This window comes from Hippocampus bargibanti, linkage group LG20 (assembly GCF_051943395.1).
Source record: "Hippocampus bargibanti isolate YZ-2025 linkage group LG20, ASM5194339v1, whole genome shotgun sequence".
NCBI lineage: Eukaryota > Metazoa > Chordata > Actinopteri > Syngnathiformes > Syngnathidae > Hippocampus > Hippocampus bargibanti.
In genome coordinates, this window is record NC_142753.1 from 10,445,999 (window position 1) to 10,462,644 (window position 16,646).

The 16,646-nt window shown below is 42.0% G+C and overlaps 3 protein-coding genes across 5 annotated transcripts in view; 2 read left to right on the forward strand and 1 right to left on the reverse strand.

Moving 5' to 3' along the window:
• Positions 1-2,530: 2,530 nt before the first annotated feature.
• LOC148883136 (thyrotropin-releasing hormone receptor-like) lies at positions 2,531-5,115 on the reverse strand. Its single transcript, XM_089023251.1, has 2 exons — positions 3,724-5,115; positions 2,531-3,394 (listed from the first exon to the last, which is right to left on the reverse strand). Exons 1-2 carry the CDS (start codon positions 4,480-4,482, stop codon positions 2,975-2,977), a joined length of 1,179 nt encoding a protein of 392 aa, XP_088879377.1. The 5' UTR covers positions 4,483-5,115; the 3' UTR covers positions 2,531-2,974.
• Positions 5,116-6,172: 1,057 nt separating this feature from the next.
• On the forward strand, positions 6,173-12,626 carry eif3eb (eukaryotic translation initiation factor 3, subunit E, b). The gene is made up of 13 exons (XM_089023183.1): positions 6,173-6,301; positions 6,935-7,052; positions 7,270-7,387; positions 7,467-7,509; positions 7,603-7,707; positions 8,391-8,516; positions 8,609-8,733; positions 9,908-10,034; positions 10,108-10,209; positions 11,319-11,428; positions 11,914-12,016; positions 12,232-12,366; positions 12,520-12,626. Exons 1-13 carry the CDS (start codon positions 6,212-6,214, stop codon positions 12,556-12,558), a joined length of 1,341 nt encoding a protein of 446 aa, XP_088879309.1. The 5' UTR covers positions 6,173-6,211; the 3' UTR covers positions 12,559-12,626.
• An 812-nt stretch (positions 12,627-13,438) lies between these two features.
• pleca (plectin a) overlaps positions 13,439-16,646 on the forward strand; it is a 65,862-nt gene continuing 62,654 nt past the window's right edge. For all 3 annotated transcript variants that reach the window (XM_089023402.1, XM_089023404.1, XM_089023403.1), the window contains exons 1-3: positions 13,439-13,695; positions 14,228-14,265; positions 14,945-16,234. In XM_089023402.1, the coding sequence (XP_088879528.1) occupies positions 13,533-13,695; positions 14,228-14,265; positions 14,945-16,234 (1,491 nt within the window). In that variant the 5' untranslated portion in view covers positions 13,439-13,532. The remainder of the gene's footprint in view (positions 13,696-14,227; positions 14,266-14,944; positions 16,235-16,646) is intronic.

Here is a 16,646-nt window from a genome sequence, read left to right on the forward strand (position 1 = left end):
TTCGGCGTCCGACTGAGTCTCTCACTGCAGCAAAGTTTTCTCCCGAAAGAGGAGTGTGTAAAAGTGATTGACAACTTTGTAATAGTTGCGATACCTGTTGTGGCTCAATATTATTTCACATACGTATAAGGCGCATCTGCATATCATAGAAGAAAATCAAGCATTTTGGGTGCGGCTAATACACAGGAAAATACGGTAGTCCAAGTGTAAAATAGGAGTGAAAAATGGAACTTAGGGTCAGCAGAAGATAATGTCCTATTCGATCCTGTTTTTTACACCTTAGTTTATTTTATGATGTACAGTACATATTTTGCTATGATTACAGACATACAGCACATTGTGAATGACAAGTTTCTTATACGCGACGTTTTCTTTTTTTACTTTGCTGTTCTGTGAGGCTTGTGTCGTTTTTATTTAGCTGTTCTCATTCACCCACCAAATCCTACAGAAAATCATCCGTATCCTCACCATTGGTTATTTTCGCGTCCTCTCTTCTTTATTTATTTAGGGGGGGCAGTGGGGTGGTAGGTTCTGTGGAAAAAAAAACATGTAATGTCCTTAAAGGCATACAATTGAATTTTCCCCTTCCTGCCTTTTTTTATTAGCAAGCCCTAAGCTGACGTGCAGGGAGGCTTTCAGAGTCAACAGGTCGCCACTCGCTCATTTCACTCACGTAGCGGCGCACTTTCTTATAAATTTGCAGCACATAGTCCATTGGTGAGAACTTTATAATATCGGACTGTTGTTTTAGCATCGTGCATCAGGCCTTAAGTTTAGACTTGGAACGAATTAAAATGTTTACTTGATTATAATTGGAATTGCTGATTCAGTTTTGGAACAAATATGGTTTCAAACAGGTTTCTGGAACGGATTATGGTCCAAAACCATATCACTGAATGAAAATCTGATGTAATGTTAAAAAAAACATGTCAGATTAGGAATCGGAGCAAAATAATAAATGCATATCCGATTTTAAAAAAAAGATGTAAAACGTTTTTGATCAATGTTATTCGTCTTGTATATTCAGGGAGGTGTTTATGGAAAATTCTGACTTGTTGAGTAAAAACAAAAAAATTTATATTAAAAATAACGAACATCCATAATTTTAATACTAAGTCTCAACTCCACAAGCATCTTTATTGGCAGCACAACACAGCTCCACTTTCCAACAAAGGAGCTATCTGGAACAGGACTTGCAACTAAACAACACCCATTTATCAGCAAGGGCCGGAAATCAATAACAAAATACAATCTTAGGTGTATATATATATATATATATATATATATATATATATATATATATATATTAAACAAGTCACAGACAATAAAACAGTCTTGCATCAATAAACACACATTTCACACATACACAATGTTTATCGGCAGCGACGCAGCATCTTCATCCTCCTTCACCGATGCTGTCGCATCTCCTGCGCCCTCTGACAGCCATTTAAATTCTGCACGGTTATTATAAATAAGGACAAAACAGCAGTTGACCAAAAGCCTTGTTTTTTAGGGGGGGGGGGGGGGGTTGGGATCTAATTTGGGATACTACACATATGACACAAAACTTTTTTTTAATTCATGACTGCTTCAATTAACGTCCATCCTCATTGGGATCTCGTCAATCAGGGAAGCGGTTGCTAGGAGATCACAGGCAGCCTTCTTTGTTCGATGATGGCGGAGAAAGGACAGACGCTTGTCAAGAGGCGTTTGCCAAAGCAACGGGTCATTTGGCCAAGTATATGGTCCTCTTAGCCAATCAGACGCCAGAAGAAAGCCATTCGGTGAAAATGCATGCTAAAAACAATTGCACGTTGAACAACGGTTCTTCCTGTACAAATGAAAATCATATTTTTTTTATTGTTTCTAATTCATAACAAGAATATTTTTTTACATTATTTTTTCTGGGTCATCATCATGTTCACCATCTTGCTATGTACAGTGGCAAGTCTGAATGTAAATTCAATGATTATTCATTTTTTTAGATTTTGTCTGAAGAGTTCTCCAAACCTTAACCCTCATTTGAAAACTCTTAAAAAAATCTTAAACCTTGGCCGGAAACCCAACTTTCAAACCCTAAACCAAATCTGAAATCCAAATCCAGACTCATGACCTTTGTTGTAAATTTCTAATTCCCAAACTAGGCTGACAGAGACCTCATTTGAAACCCTAACTTCAAACCCCAACCCAGGCTTGAAACCCTAATCCCAAACCACCAGCCTTGTGGTAAAACAAACTTGGAAACCCAAACCTAGGCTTGAACCTTAATTTGAAACCCCTTGTTTGACACCCTAACCATGCCCCAAAAACTGTAATGACCCGATTGACTTACACAGACCAATAATCGGCAAAGTGTCCACAACATGGATTGAGCACAGCGGTTGACTAGACTGAGGGGTGGAGCTCTGCGGCGGAGGATCCACCGAACCCCTGAGACTGACTCACCGAACCCCTAGGGCAGTGGTTTTTAACCTGGGTTCGATCGAACCCTAGGGGTTCGGTGAGTCTGTCTCAGGGGTTCGGTGGATCCTCCGCCACAGAGGTCCACCCCTCAGTCTAGACTGCAGTTTGTAGGCACAGTCATTGGAAGAAGGGTTCGGTGAATGAGCAGATGAAACTGGTGGGGTTCGGTGCCTCCAACAAGATTAAGAACCACTGCCCGAGGGTTTGATCAAACCCAGTTTAAGAACCATGACCATAATCATAGGACTGTGTTCCACGTATGAGTGTTTATTAGGTAAATAGATTGACACAAACACACCAGTGTCCTCAAAAGTATGAGCTTGCATTATTACCGTAGTCTGTAACGACAATGAATAACCAGTAAATCATCAGCAAGCCACACACGTAGCGTGACCAAGATGAACAAACCTGTGTTACATCGACGACAAATGTAGCAACGCTCTTGACATGAGCTGACGTTTTTGGAATATAAAATATACTCCTCAGAGAACGGTTGGGTCTGCGAAGACGCTCAAGCCGCCATCTCCAAGTCCGAGGAGGATCCGGCGAAGATGCCATTATGCTCTACCAGGAGTCCGTCAGTGACGGTGACCTCCTCCACGTCGGTCGGAAAGCGATCTGTGCACTCTACCGCTGACGAATCCTTGACGGCGCTGTAGCTCAGTGCCGCCCCGTACGAACCGGACGGTTTGTCGGAAGGCCCTCGGCCGCATCGGCAGATCTTGAGGAAGGCGGCGCGGAACTTTTGAGACATGGCGTTGTAGATTAGCGGGTTGATAGCGCTGTTCAAATACACGCACACTCGGCAGAAGAGCAGGAACCAGCTGTTCTGGTACGGACGATCCAGGAAGGAGTTGACCACCACCAGGGTACGGTACGGCATCCACAGCACGGCGAACAAGATCACCACCACTGCTAGCATCTTGGTCACCTGGCCAGGTGGGAATCACACGCCACAAGCAGGTTAATTTCAGCAGTGATTCTCCAAAGTCTTCTACACGGGCTCCCTCTAGTGGTAAACGAAAGAATGACTGAACTAAAATGGCTTTCTTTCGTCTTTCCCAGTATCTAAGTCACATTTTTAAAAAATTGATTCATTTAAAATCCACAACTGATCCATTTTTTTCCCTCTCACCAATCAACCCATTTTTGGGAGGGGTGGAAAATATCTTAAATATATTAACCTTTATGAGTCTCACAGTGGAGAAATGGACAATTCACATCAGCAAAGTTGTGAAATTCTACCTCTCAGGTTCTCACCTGTCTGCGCGAGGCTGCGGTGGAGCTGGAATTCCTGCAGCTCCTCTTTCCCATATCCTGGTTGTTGGTCCTCTGCAGCTGTTGCTGCTCCTTTGGATCAGAAGGAAGCGGGTTGAGGAAAAGAATGCGTCCGATCAGCCCATACAGCACCGCGCTCAGCAGCAGCGGCACCACGAAGAACATCCCAAAGTCAAAGAAATACACGGGGAGGTAATGCTTCCTGGACACCCGGTAACCACACGCGGTCACCTTGGCGTTTTCGTAAACCTGCACCTGTAGGTTAGCCAGGTAGAACCACATGACGCAGTAGGCGGACGTCAACGTCCAAACCAAAAGGATGATCTTCTTGGCGCGGGATAGCGTGCAGAGGAATTGCGCTTTGATGGGATGGCAGATGGCGATGTACCTCTCGACGGTGAAGGCGGCGATGGAGCACGAAGAGGCGTTGATGCCCAGGTACTGCAGGTATGTGATGCACACACACCCCCAGTGACCCAAAACCCAAGAACCCAAAGCGCCCTCGGCCGCCGTGGGCAAACCGGCCGCCGTTAACACCATCAGGTCAGCGGCCGCCAGGCTCACCAGATAGCAGTTGGTGGGCGTCCGCATGTGCTTGGTGGTCAACACCACCAGGACCACCATCACGTTGCCGACCACGCCTGCCAAGCAGATCAGTAGCAACAACCCCGTACTGATAACTTTATACGCCACGCTTGAATCCGTCCACACGCCCAGCGTCTGGTTGGTTGAGTTCTCCATTTTTGATTTTGGGGTTTTCTTGAAAAGCGAGGTTAATCAATAGGGCCCCCCTGAAGCGTGCATACTGGTGTGCTGGCGAGCGAGGAGGAGGAACGTCAGGATGTGTCCGTTCAAGTCCTCCTCACCAACTAAAGGAAAAACCTGTGCGTCAAAGTCCACCTTCCTCACCACCAAATCACAGCTGTGCGTAAAAGTCAATTTCCTCGCCTTGTTATTCTCGTCGAAAGCTGTGCGTAAAAGTCAATTTCCTCCCCTTGTTATTCTCGTCGAAAGCTGTGCGTAAAAGTCAATTTCCTCGCCTTGTTATTCTCGTTGAAAGCTGTGCGTAATAGTCTATTTCTTGAAATCCGACCCGATGTTAGTGGCGTCAAAGTAGAAATATACTCGCCACGAAACCAAAGCCCGCAGCGTAAAAAGTCCACCAAGGCTGAGCGGTGCGTAAAAATATAAATATATCTTAACCCAAATAAGTATTCCGTCAGAGGATTGTGCGAAATAACGCAGACTAGAACCACGCCTCACCAAACCATTCTTCCACCGAGGATGTGCGTAAAATTACATCACCTAGCCAACTAAACGCTGGAATTCAATCAGAGGCGTTCGTAAGAAGTCCACCTCTTTGGGTCTGTTGCTTATTTTATGTTATTTTTTTTGCTCAATCTATCATTACGCACGCGGCAATGACGTCACATCCGGCACACCTTTTTTGGTTGATGGTTATTTCTGGTCACTCGAAAGTAGCCATAAGTGCGCACTCGATGCGATTTTTACGCTCCCCACCCCTCTACTTTCAAATTCATTTCAATGTTGTCAAACCTTCGTTATGTAACCAACAAAAGAGTGAGCAACCCACAACTGTTATTATTTTATTTTTATTTTCTTAAAAACGTCTCTGTGCCGAGGCCAGCGTGTGTGGAGGCGGTCGAAGCTCCCACACACACACCAACTGTGCACGCACACGCACAGCAACTCATAAATCGAGAAAATAGACAACGCTAATCTTTAATCACCATTATTGTCTCATTTTTAGGTTAATTTGTACAACAAAATGGCCTCCTCCCTCAGTTCTTCCCTTCAGAACGGTACAAAAGTACAAGGTGAGGAATTTTACACACAAGTTGGGGTCATTTCAAACATGTCCTGGTTTCTAAAACATGCACATTGTTTTATATTGTAAACTAAACAAAAAAAAAACTCAAACAATGTTTTAATTTTGTTGTGCCTTTTGAAAGTATTGTAGTTATTCTCGACATGTCTACAGTGAAAATACTGCCACCTGCTGGGTGGAAGTGAACACCACACTCGTTATCTCGCTCCGTCTCTAAAATAAATTGCTATTATAAAAAAGTGCTTTTTTATGACGTTATTTGACATTTAAATTTGTATTTGTTTTCTTGAAAGGACGCAGTATTATTTTAAATCCACTGAGTGGACCCCCTTTTTGTTTGGCTGCTATTGAGGCTGGTGGTTATAACTATTTAAAAAAAAAACACCTGTATTTATTTTGAAGCCGGGCCGTTTGTCTACTTTCCAACTTGGGTTACTGTTTTAAGCCTGTAAAGTGTCCTTGAGAGTTTTTAAAGGCGTTTATAAATGAAATGTATTATGATTATTATACCGTATATATTTTTTAATTATTCTTGGGTTGGCGAGGGGGATGTGACGCCATCGTCATTTTTGTTTTTCTTCTCTCGTAGTCAATAAAGTTCCTCTTTTCAAATCAGCCAAGATGGCGGATTACGATCTTACCACCAAGATAGCACATTTTCTCGACCGGCACTTGGTTTTCCCCCTTCTGGAATTTCTTTCAGGAAAAGGGGTACGTTGATTTCCCTATCAGATGAAGTTGAGTTTCATTGTAGCTATTTTTATTTGGCGTTTTGGTTCTGGAAATGCGAATAAAGCCAATGCGGAGCTATGGTGGCTTAGCTCGCGTTAGCTCGCAGTCACGTTGGTGAGGGATCTGATGTTAACAATCAGATATATATTCCTTTTAGAACTTAATAAATTAGATCGCCGTTTAAACATGTTTCTACCTCAAAACTGTGATTGTAAATTACATTTTTCTGACGCCAAGCGATGGACTGTCGTCCTGTTCGCATAGCCTAATTACTATCTGTGGGAGCAGCTGACATTTTTTAGGCGTTAAGTCCTACAAAGACACTCTATTTTTCAAAAATTATAACTACTGTAGTAAGAAACTAATTACGAACGCGACTGTATGTGCTGAAAGAGCTTATAGAAACCTGACAGAACAAAATGAAAACAACACTTCTTGACCAATGTATAATAAAGTCCTAAAAACGACTACAGTGAACTAAGCATACTTTATGACATCTTCCGCTTTTTTTTGCACAACCTAGTTAGTATTCATGATCTCGAATCATCATACGTTGATTCAACTGTAAATATTCTCTTTGATGGCTAAACACTTTGTTTTGCCTCACAACAGATCTACAATGAAAAGGAGCTTCTCCAAGGCAAACTGGACCTTCTTAGCGACAGCAACATGGTGGATTTTCTCATGGACGTGTACAACAACCTGTATCCCGACGAGGAGATCCCGGATTGTAAGTAGACACGGTGCGACATGCGTTTAAAAAAAGTTTATCAACTAATGACATAATTTGACGAAAGTCTTGACGATTTTCATGGTCATGATATTTTTTGTTTTGTGTCATCTCTGCGTGCCATTTTGCACTTTTTGGCTATAGCGACAATATAGATTTCTCCTAATGTTTTTTTTTTTTTTGTGTATACTCTTGATGAAAACGATGCTTGTTTTAGCCTTGGGGGAGAAGAGAGGCACTGTGTTGTCTCAGCTCGAGCAGCTCCAGTCAGAGACGGAGCCTATCGTCAAGATGTTTGAGGACGCAGAGACAATGAGGCAGATGCAATCCACCAGGTCCTTCTGAAATATTATTTGTAGACAATTGTTTTAGTGAATCAGCGGTTGGATTTTTAACTTGACATTTGTTGAACAGAGACGGGAGGATGCTCTTCGACTATCTTTCAGAGAAGTACAATGTGAGTTAAAAAAAAAAAGATTTGCAACTTTCATATACCTTTTCTGATGGCGATGCTAATTATCTATGCTAATTTTTAACACCATTTCTTTAGTTCCGCCAAGAGTACCTGGACACTCTGTACAGATGTGCCAAGTTTCAGTATGAGTGTGGAAACTACACAGGGGCGGCTGAGTACCTCTACTTTTTCCGTGTGCTGGTAAGAACAGAAAAAAAACATATTTATTTCAAGGTAAAATGAAATGGTTAACATCACACTTGAAAGGTATTTTCCTGTAGGAAATAATGTAATGCCAAACTTTTATTTCCCATAAGAAACCATTAAAAATGAGAATAATCCGTTCCCAGGTCCCCATAAAACATAATTTTCGACTAAACCTTAATCTGTCTGTATCTCTCTCTTTTTCTAGCTACCTATTTAGCTAGCTAGCTAGAAAACTAGCTATGTATAGATATAGATCCCTCTCTCTCTGTCTTTTCATCTATTTAGCTAGCAGCTAGCTATATATTTCTGTCTCTCTTTATCTCTATCTATTTAGCTAGCAGCTCGCTAGCTAGCTAGCTATATATGTTATTTTTATGGTTTTTTTTTTCTTACTTCTGGCTTGAGTGAACGCTGGCTCGTGTGGCTGCCGCTGCTCACCCGCAGAAAAAAAATATACTGTGACTGTAAAGTGTCCTTGAGAGTTTTGAAAGGCGCTTATAAATGAAATGTATTATTATTATTAAAGGGGCTCAATCTATACTTTATGAACATTCTTGAGGTAAACATAAAATGTTAAGAGTTGAAGAATTAAAGTAAAATAAAATTACAAAATGGTTGAAGAATTAAAAAAAAAATTGAAATGTCGACTTAAGTTTTGGACTATTTTTGTTTTCTAGGTTCCGTCAACGGACCGGAACGCTCTGAGTTCTCTTTGGGGTAAACTAGCATCTGAGATTTTGATGCAGAACTGGGAGGCCGCAATGGAAGACCTGACACGACTCAGGGAAACCATTGACAACAACGTGAGTGAGGGGAAAATATTTTTTTATTTTATTTTATATTTTTTAGGTGCATTTTTGTCACACACACACACACCCCTCCCGTCCCTTCGCAGTCGGTGAGCTCTCCTCTCCAGTCGCTCCAGCAGAGGACCTGGCTCATCCACTGGTCCCTCTTTGTGTTCTTCAACCACCCCAAAGGCCGCGACAACATTATCGAGCTGTTCCTTTACCAACCTCAGTGAGTCCCTGCTGTGTGTAGAGTGGATGTAGGAAGTTGACACACCCGTGTTTGGAAAAATGAGCCCGAAGTGAATCATTTGATCACTTGGGAATTGTTAATAGTTCCAAATAACTTTCAGTGTGACCACAAAACCTTTCACCAACTGCTCAAGCAGATAACTCGAGGCCCATATAACTTAGGAATGAACATTTTTTTTCTGATGAAAGTAAGGATTCTATAAGGTTTGTAACACTGCATTGAATGTTTAAATAGTCCTAAAACTCAATATTCTGTGGGTCCTGCGATTTGAGTAAAAATGACAAAAACCCTGGCACTGGAGCGGGCACATTTTTGCACATCATGTGCAAGTGAATAAGTTAATGATCGAAAAAGACTTTCTATTTCAGGGAAATGTTTCTAAATCGCCAAAAGAAATGCGGGCCCTACATGGCTTGATATTGAACATGTTAACACAAATGTCATTTTACCAAAAAAATGCTAAAAATTCCCAAAAGGTCCACTTTCTTGTCTTTTCATCTGTAAATGTTTAAGTATGGCACTGTCTAAATACTGACACATTTCTTTAAATAGCCTCATCCAAAAGTTTTTGAAGATTCTTCTGGACCTGTAACACAACAAAAGAAAAAGCTTTTACTGTCACATGCTAATGTCGCTAATTGTTAGACGCGCTACACACTCAACTCGAGAGTACTTCAAAACTTTATCATTAAAAATGTCATTCTTATGTGTAACGATGGAAATATGCTACTCAATTCTGTGTATTTATTTAATTAGTGACATTCAGTATATCAGCTAACTAGCTAGCTAGCTATAAGCCACATAGCTATCTAGGTGGCTTGCTATCTAACTATCTAGCTATTTATCTAGCTATTAACTGGCTATTAGCGAGCTTTTCTCCATATTTGAGTTATTCCGGGTTGTGTGCTATCTATTAGCTATCTACTAGCTCCTTAGCTAGCTTTCTGTCTATTGACTTCTGGGTTGAGTGAACGCTGGCGCATGTGGCTGCCGCTGCTTACCCACAGAAAAACTTCATCTTGTGACTGTGAAGTGACCTTGAGAGTTTTGAAAGGCGCTTATAAATGAAAATTATTATTTTTATTTCAACTGAGGTGTGTCGACTTATTCTATGCATCATGAATCAGCAAATACTTCCTCAATCCCCCTCCAGGTACTTAAACGCCATCCAGACCATGTGCCCTCATATCCTGCGCTACCTGACCACCGCCGTCATCACCAACAAGGACGTACGCAAGCGCAGACAAGTTCTCAAGGACTTGGTGAAGGTCATTCAGCAGGTAAAACAGGAGGATGATTTGACCAAATCCCCATCCGGAACGGTGATTCATTTTACGTTTGTTGTACGCGCAGGAGTCGTACACGTACAAAGACCCCATCACGGAGTTTGTGGAGTGCCTTTATGTCAACTTTGACTTTGACAGCGCCCAGAAGAAGCTGAGGGAGTGCGAGTCGGTGAGAGAGCGTTTCTTGAATCTTCTCCACTACTATGCACATTTCACTGTTTAGGTTTGGCTGAAGCTGCTGCAACAAATCCAGTCAATAAATCCTTCTCAAACTCAGATTTTTATTTAAAGGACAACCGACACTTCCGGAACAAGTTGCGTCCATAATTTGAAAAATCACTTCAAATGACTTTTACTAAGCGTATTTTACAAAGATTCCACCGCATATCGCTATATTTTACCTTTTAAGACTCGAGCTGAATATTCAGGAAGTCATGTTTTCGAGTTGATGACGATGCCCTAAGTGACGTCACGGAGGGAACGCCCCTGACCGACAAAGCGTCACACAATGCATTTTGGGTACTTTTTTTTCATCTGAAAACACCGTGTTTATCACGAAATTAGAAGGAAAACTACATTAATAACGCAATGGTGAATCGTTATGTATCGCACCAAGACTACCAATTGCGGTAACACCATAAAGGTGTTAAGTTGACACAAATTCCCAGCATAAAAATCAGCCCATTTCCAACGGAGCTTGGACGCCATCTTGTGCATTTTCTGGAAACGCTACGTTGGAGTCCAGAAGGCTCGAATTGATACGGAAGGACTTCTTTAATCGATTGCAAACATTAATGCTTTCCTCTTCAGAACTATTTGAATCATATTCATAACTGGATGAGTAACATGAAAGCATCTTCTCCAAATCTGAACTCTCTGAAGCCATTGTTTTGAATTAAAATAATTCACAAAATGCGAATGAGTCAGATTTAATTAGGTAGCAATTTTGTAGTTAGAATCAATGCTACTCAATTGTATATATTTTTTTGGGGGAAAAATCCCTTCTATATTGTTTGTTTTTGTAGCTTGCACTTTTTTTTGTTTCAAAGTCGTATCCCCTATTTTGTTTGAGTTGATTTGCTCTAATTTTAACACATTATCTTTTTGCTATGTGCCCCCCCCCCCTTATTTTTATTTTTTTAAAGAACAACAAGAGAAAAAAAAATGCCATGAGTGACAGCTATGTGATTAGACGAACGAAATATAAACGTTAAATGCATACACATGTTTCCTAGAAAATTATGTAATTTAATCAGGCATTCTGAATAATTTGTCCAGGTTCTCGTCAATGACTTCTTCCTGGTGGCGTGTCTGGAGGACTTCATTGAGAACGCTCGCCTTTTCATCTTTGAGACCTTTTGCCGCATCCATCAGTGCATCAGCATCAAGTACGGATAATGAATGACACCCATAATCCCCCAACCTCACATGAATTTGTAATGACATCCATTTGCCACGAGATGGCGGCAAAGCACTTAAAATGGAGACACTCTTTCCCTTGAGCAAATTATGAATCCATGTAACATTAGTCTTCAATCATTAAGCTATTCAATACAAACTTCACATGTTGAGCATTATTATCTAGTAGCTATATGGCTAGCTAGCGAATTGGGTCAGGAAACATATTAGCTATATAGCTAGCTATTGACTATTAGCTATCTATTAGCTAGCTAGCTTGGTTTCTATCTATTTGAGTTACTTCCGGGTTGAGTGAACCCCGGCGCGTGTGGCTGCACGCTGCTCACCCGCAGATAAACTTATCCTGTTACTGTAAAGTGACCTTGAGGGTTTTGAAAGGCGCTTGGAAATGAAATGGATTATTATTATTTTACTCACTCATCTGTTTTGCTTTGTTTTTTTTCCACATAAACAGCATGTTAGCCGACAAGCTGAACATGACGCCTGAGGAGGCGGAGAGGTGGATCGTCAACCTGATCCGCAACGCCCGACTAGATGCCAAGATTGACTCCAAACTGGTGAGTAGCAAAAACTGCAATAAAAGCAAGTAGTACGCCGGCCTTCCTATTCACCGTGTCTTGTGTGTGTGTGTGTGTGTGTGTGTGTGTGTGTGTGTGTGTGTGTGTGTGTGTGTGTGTGTGTGTGTGTGTGTGTGTGTGTGTGTGTGTGTGTGTGTGTGTGTGTGTGTGTGTGTGTGTGTGTGTGTGTGTGTGTGTGTGTGCGCGCATCGCAGGGTCACGTCGTGATGGGCAACAACGCCGTATCACCCTACCAGCAGGTCATCGAGAAGACCAAGAGCTTGTCCTTCCGCAGTCAAATGCTGGTCATGAACATCGAGAAGAAGGTGGCTCACAGCAATAGGAATGAGGTACGCCAGTGCAAAATAAAATCCTCCTGACTATCGGGACCACCTCAAAAAATTAATTCATAATAATAATAATAATATATTTCATTTATACGTAGACTGCGAACTGACATGTTGACAATTGTGTTTCTACTTGTATCCATTTTGTTTCCACAGACGCCGAACTGGGCTGCTCAAGATTCTGGATTCTACTAAACTAAAAAAATGGAAATAAAAAAAGAGGAAGCTAAGAGCTCTTGGAAAATAAACAACACAACCTTGAACTTGGATTCCCACATTTGTTTCATCTGCCTGCATCATTCCAACCAACCGGCTGCTTGATCGGGTTGTTTCATCTTGATTATGATTATTAGATTAGTATTTTTTTCCAGGGTCAATTACCTGAAAGCAGTTGACATGACATTAAAGCTTTTTTTTCCTCTTTGGAAAACAAACCCTTTCACAGTGTTTTTCAATGTTTCTTTATTCTTGTCGATTCCTAAATCGTCCACTTGGTGGTGGTGTTGTGTCTTTTTTTTATATCCCCTCAGTTGATTGCAGGATTTCACTTTGACCACCAGTTGGTGGTGTTGCTCCAGTTATCACCTGCTGCATGACATAACTTTTATAAATGTGGGACTTGTTTATTGAGCACTATTTTAACTCTAATTTTAAACGGATGGAAACGTTTTCTGATTAATTCCTGCCTGAGGACCAAATCAAATGCATCAAGTTAAACAGTTTACGAAAAGCACACTTAGAAAATATTTGGTATTCCTAAACCTGAACTGCACCCACCTTTCCCAAGCAAATATTTACTTTTTATAATGTCCAGTCATTAAGCTTTGGCGTCAGCAAACCGCGGGACTTTTTTATGAACCAAACCGGTTTGCTGAATACTTGCAGTCAATGTGTTGTGGGGAAAACCGAGTCAAGTGCATTGTTTTGTGCGCGCGACTTTTGTCTTAGCGAGGATTCCCTCTGATGTGTCAAGGAGGAGGTGCCGACGGCCATAGCAGCTTCTCTCCACGCCTCTTCCTCTCTTCTCTCCTCTTTTCTTCTGTTTCCCCTACAGCTGACGTGGGCCCAGGCAGCTGGAATCCATCAAGCGTGCACTTCGTCCTGCCTCCCTGCTACTTCCTGGCTCTGATTCCTCTTCTCCTTTCGTCTACAGAGTAACTTGCGCGACCATGGACCCGATGACGACTTGGGTGGAGACAGATCCAGCTGTGGTTCGGATCCTATGGATCTTGGTGCTGGTGCTGGCCCCGCTACTGGTGTGGTTTTTTTCCTTTTGCTGCTACACGTGGAATCATGGCTCTTCCTCGGCTTCCATGGAGCGCTACCTGGAAGGTGGGTGGATACTCCCACCCCCCCCCCCCCCCGTTCCACGTGATAGGCTGTTTCTCGGTTTCACTTCGAACTCACTTGGGCGAGCTTGGTATTGCTTGTGCTTCCACTTTGCGGTTGGAAATGTGCTCATTGGATAATGGCTCTTTCAGGCTTACAGTTTCAATAAAAAAAGTATACACGGGGTTAGTTGTGCGAGACTTACAAGCGTATTTTATTCAATTTTATGTATTTAAATAATAGATTACCGCCCATGAATGTGCTTTTGACTTTATTACCCCAATACCAGCGACCTACAATGACAGGCACAGCGATTACATGAAGTTAAAATTAATCTACGGCCATTGATGTTTTATTTATAAAGCGAAATACAGAGCGCAAAATACAATAAAAAACTGAACGTAATAAAACACGCTTGTGATTTTTTTTTTTTTTTTGTGTTCATTGGTGTGCCATGAGATGTGGAATATCTTTATTGTATTTATTTTTGGTCAGTAAAAGTTGTAAACGTGTTTTTTCCCCCCATCTCACGCAGTAATGGTGAGGTCGCCCGGATCCAAAGGTCCAGCTCAGGTAAGACCAGTAGCGTGATGTAATGCCCCCTTTTGGACTTTAGGGGTCTCTGCTCACTTGTACAGTACTTGGCTCTACTTGTCCAGGGCGGCCTGATGACATAACAAAACCACAATCCCGTTCCACACTGCCCTCCTTTCAACTGTCCTCGAAATGTAATACAATTAACTGCTTTGTTTATCGCATTTCTTACCAAATGTAACTCGAAATGCTTCACACCATTTCAAGTACAAATCTGCTACAAACTAAAGGGTGAAGTTTAATGTTTAACCTGAGAACCTGCTCAGCTGGGCGTGTCCGGAATGTTACGACCACCTTGCTGCCAAATAAATAGAATTAAATATCAAACAGTGGCTAGCTGAGTGCGATTGAGTGAGTGTGTGTGTATGACTTTTCAACCTGCCTGCATATATGAGACTTTGTGCGCTGCTAACATATAAACAAATATTAAAAAAATGTCATGGTGAACACGCGACACAATGGGAACCAATCTTTTTTTTTTTGTGACGCTCCATCAAAATGATGTGAGTGAATGAGAGGGTTGTGTGTGCAAATGCCACATTAAACAGTCCATATATTGTCCAACAGTACAACTGAGTATTAGCTTTTAAAATACTTTCTTGACAACAAAAGTATGTAAAAAATCCTGTACTAAGTGGTGACTTTTTTGATATTTCAGAGGAGGAAAAAGCATAAGGAGAAACATGCTCAGAATAATCAAGCGAAGGCAATTAAAGTGGTCAATGCGGAGAAGGCAAAACAGACGTCGAATGCAATAGACGTGAAGAAGCATCAAGAGGAGGAAGTCAAGAAATCAAAGAACATGAAAATGAAGGTGGAGGTAGAGGAGAAGGTAATGGAAGTGGTCCAGGAAACCAAAACAATGACCAAGAAGATCAAGAAAGGAAATGTTCAGGACATCAATGTACTGGAGGCAAAGGTCATGACTAAAGAAGCAAAGGAGGATGTCAAGAAGCCAAAGGCGATCAAGAAGTCCATCCAGGAAGTGAAGAAGATACTGCAGAATCAAGGCAAGATGGTCGTCCAGGAGGACAAAAAGGAAAAATTGAAACCTGTCAAAAAGTCAAATAACCTGGAATCTAAGGAAACCAAAAAGTGTAAGGAGGCGAAAGTAGTCCTGGAAGCAAAGGAAGATATGAAGAAACCAGAGTTGATCAAGAACGAGAAGGTGAAGGTAGTCCAGCAGGCCAAGGAAACAGCGACTGTTCTCCAGGAGGACTTGAAGAAGGCAAAACCGCTCAAAAAGGTGAATGAAACAATGAAGGTGAAGGTCATACAGCAGGCCAAGGAAATGGCGACTGTGGTCCAGGAGGACTTGAAGAAGACAAAACCGCTCAAAAAGGTGACTGAAACAATGAAGGACAAGATGAAGGTCATCCAACAGGTCAAGGAAACGGTGACTGTGGTTCAGGAGGACTTGAAGAAGGCAAAACCGCTCAAAAAGGTGACTGAAACAAGGAAGGACAAGGTGAAGGTCACTCAACAGGCCAAGGAAACGGCAACTGTAGTCCAGGAGGACTTGAAAAAGGCAAAACCCCTCAAAAGGATGAATGAAACAATGAAAGACAAGGTGAAGGACATCCAACAGGCCAAGGAAACGGCAACTATGGTCCAGAAGGACTTAAAGAAGTCAATAGCGCTCAAAAAGGTGACTGAGGTAAAGGAAACATTGAAGATCAAGGAGAAGATGGACCTACAGGCCAAGGAGACATTGACCGTGATGCCGCCAGAAGTGAAGAAGCCAAAAACAGTCAAGGTGAAGAAAACAATGGAGGAGGAGGAGGTGAAGGTGGTCCAAGAGGTGAAGAAGGTGAAGCCAGTCAAAATGGCGGCACTGAAGGTGATCCAGGAAGTTAGCGAAGTGCCTCTGGAGGAATCTCAGGTGGCTTCCCCGGAAACTTCAATCCCAACTGGGGGCAAGAGGAGAAGGCGGCGGCGATCACGCAAGGTGAGCTGTCGTCGGTTTGTCAATGTTTATGTGAATGTCACTTATATCATTGGACTTAAAGGACAACCGACGTCTCGGGACAAGTTGTGTCCATAATTTGTAAAATGGCTTCAAATGACTTCTACTGAGCGTATTTTACAAAGATTCCACCGCATATAGCTAGATTTGACGTTTTAAGACTCGCGCTGAATATTCCGCAAGTCTTGTTTTTGAGTTGGTGACGAGTCCGTATGTTACGTCACTGAAGGAACGCCCCTGACCGAAAAAAAGGACACATTGTAGCAGTCCTTCCATCACGTCAATGCATTTTGCTGTACTTGTTTGGTCTGAAAACTTCATGTAAGACCAAAAAGAGGCAGAAGAGGGCGACAAAGCTCCGTGTAAGGAATTAATCAGCTTGTGGAAACGGGCT

Excerpts from the sequence above, each read along its gene's own strand:
- LOC148883136 (XM_089023251.1), bottom strand. The coding sequence starts at position 4,482 with ATGGAGAACTCAACCAACCAGACGCTGGGCGTGTGGACGGATTCAAGC. Across the intron at positions 3,395-3,723 it reads CCGCAGCCTCGCGCAGACAG|GTGACCAAGATGCTAGCAGT; the intron begins GTGAGAACCTGA and ends CCACCTGGCCAG.
- eif3eb (XM_089023183.1), top strand. The coding sequence starts at position 6,212 with ATGGCGGATTACGATCTTACCACCAAGATAGCACATTTTCTCGACCGG. Across the intron at positions 7,388-7,466 it reads AGGCAGATGCAATCCACCAG|AGACGGGAGGATGCTCTTCG; the intron begins GTCCTTCTGAAA and ends TTTGTTGAACAG. Across the intron at positions 12,367-12,519 it reads CTCACAGCAATAGGAATGAG|ACGCCGAACTGGGCTGCTCA; the intron begins GTACGCCAGTGC and ends TTGTTTCCACAG.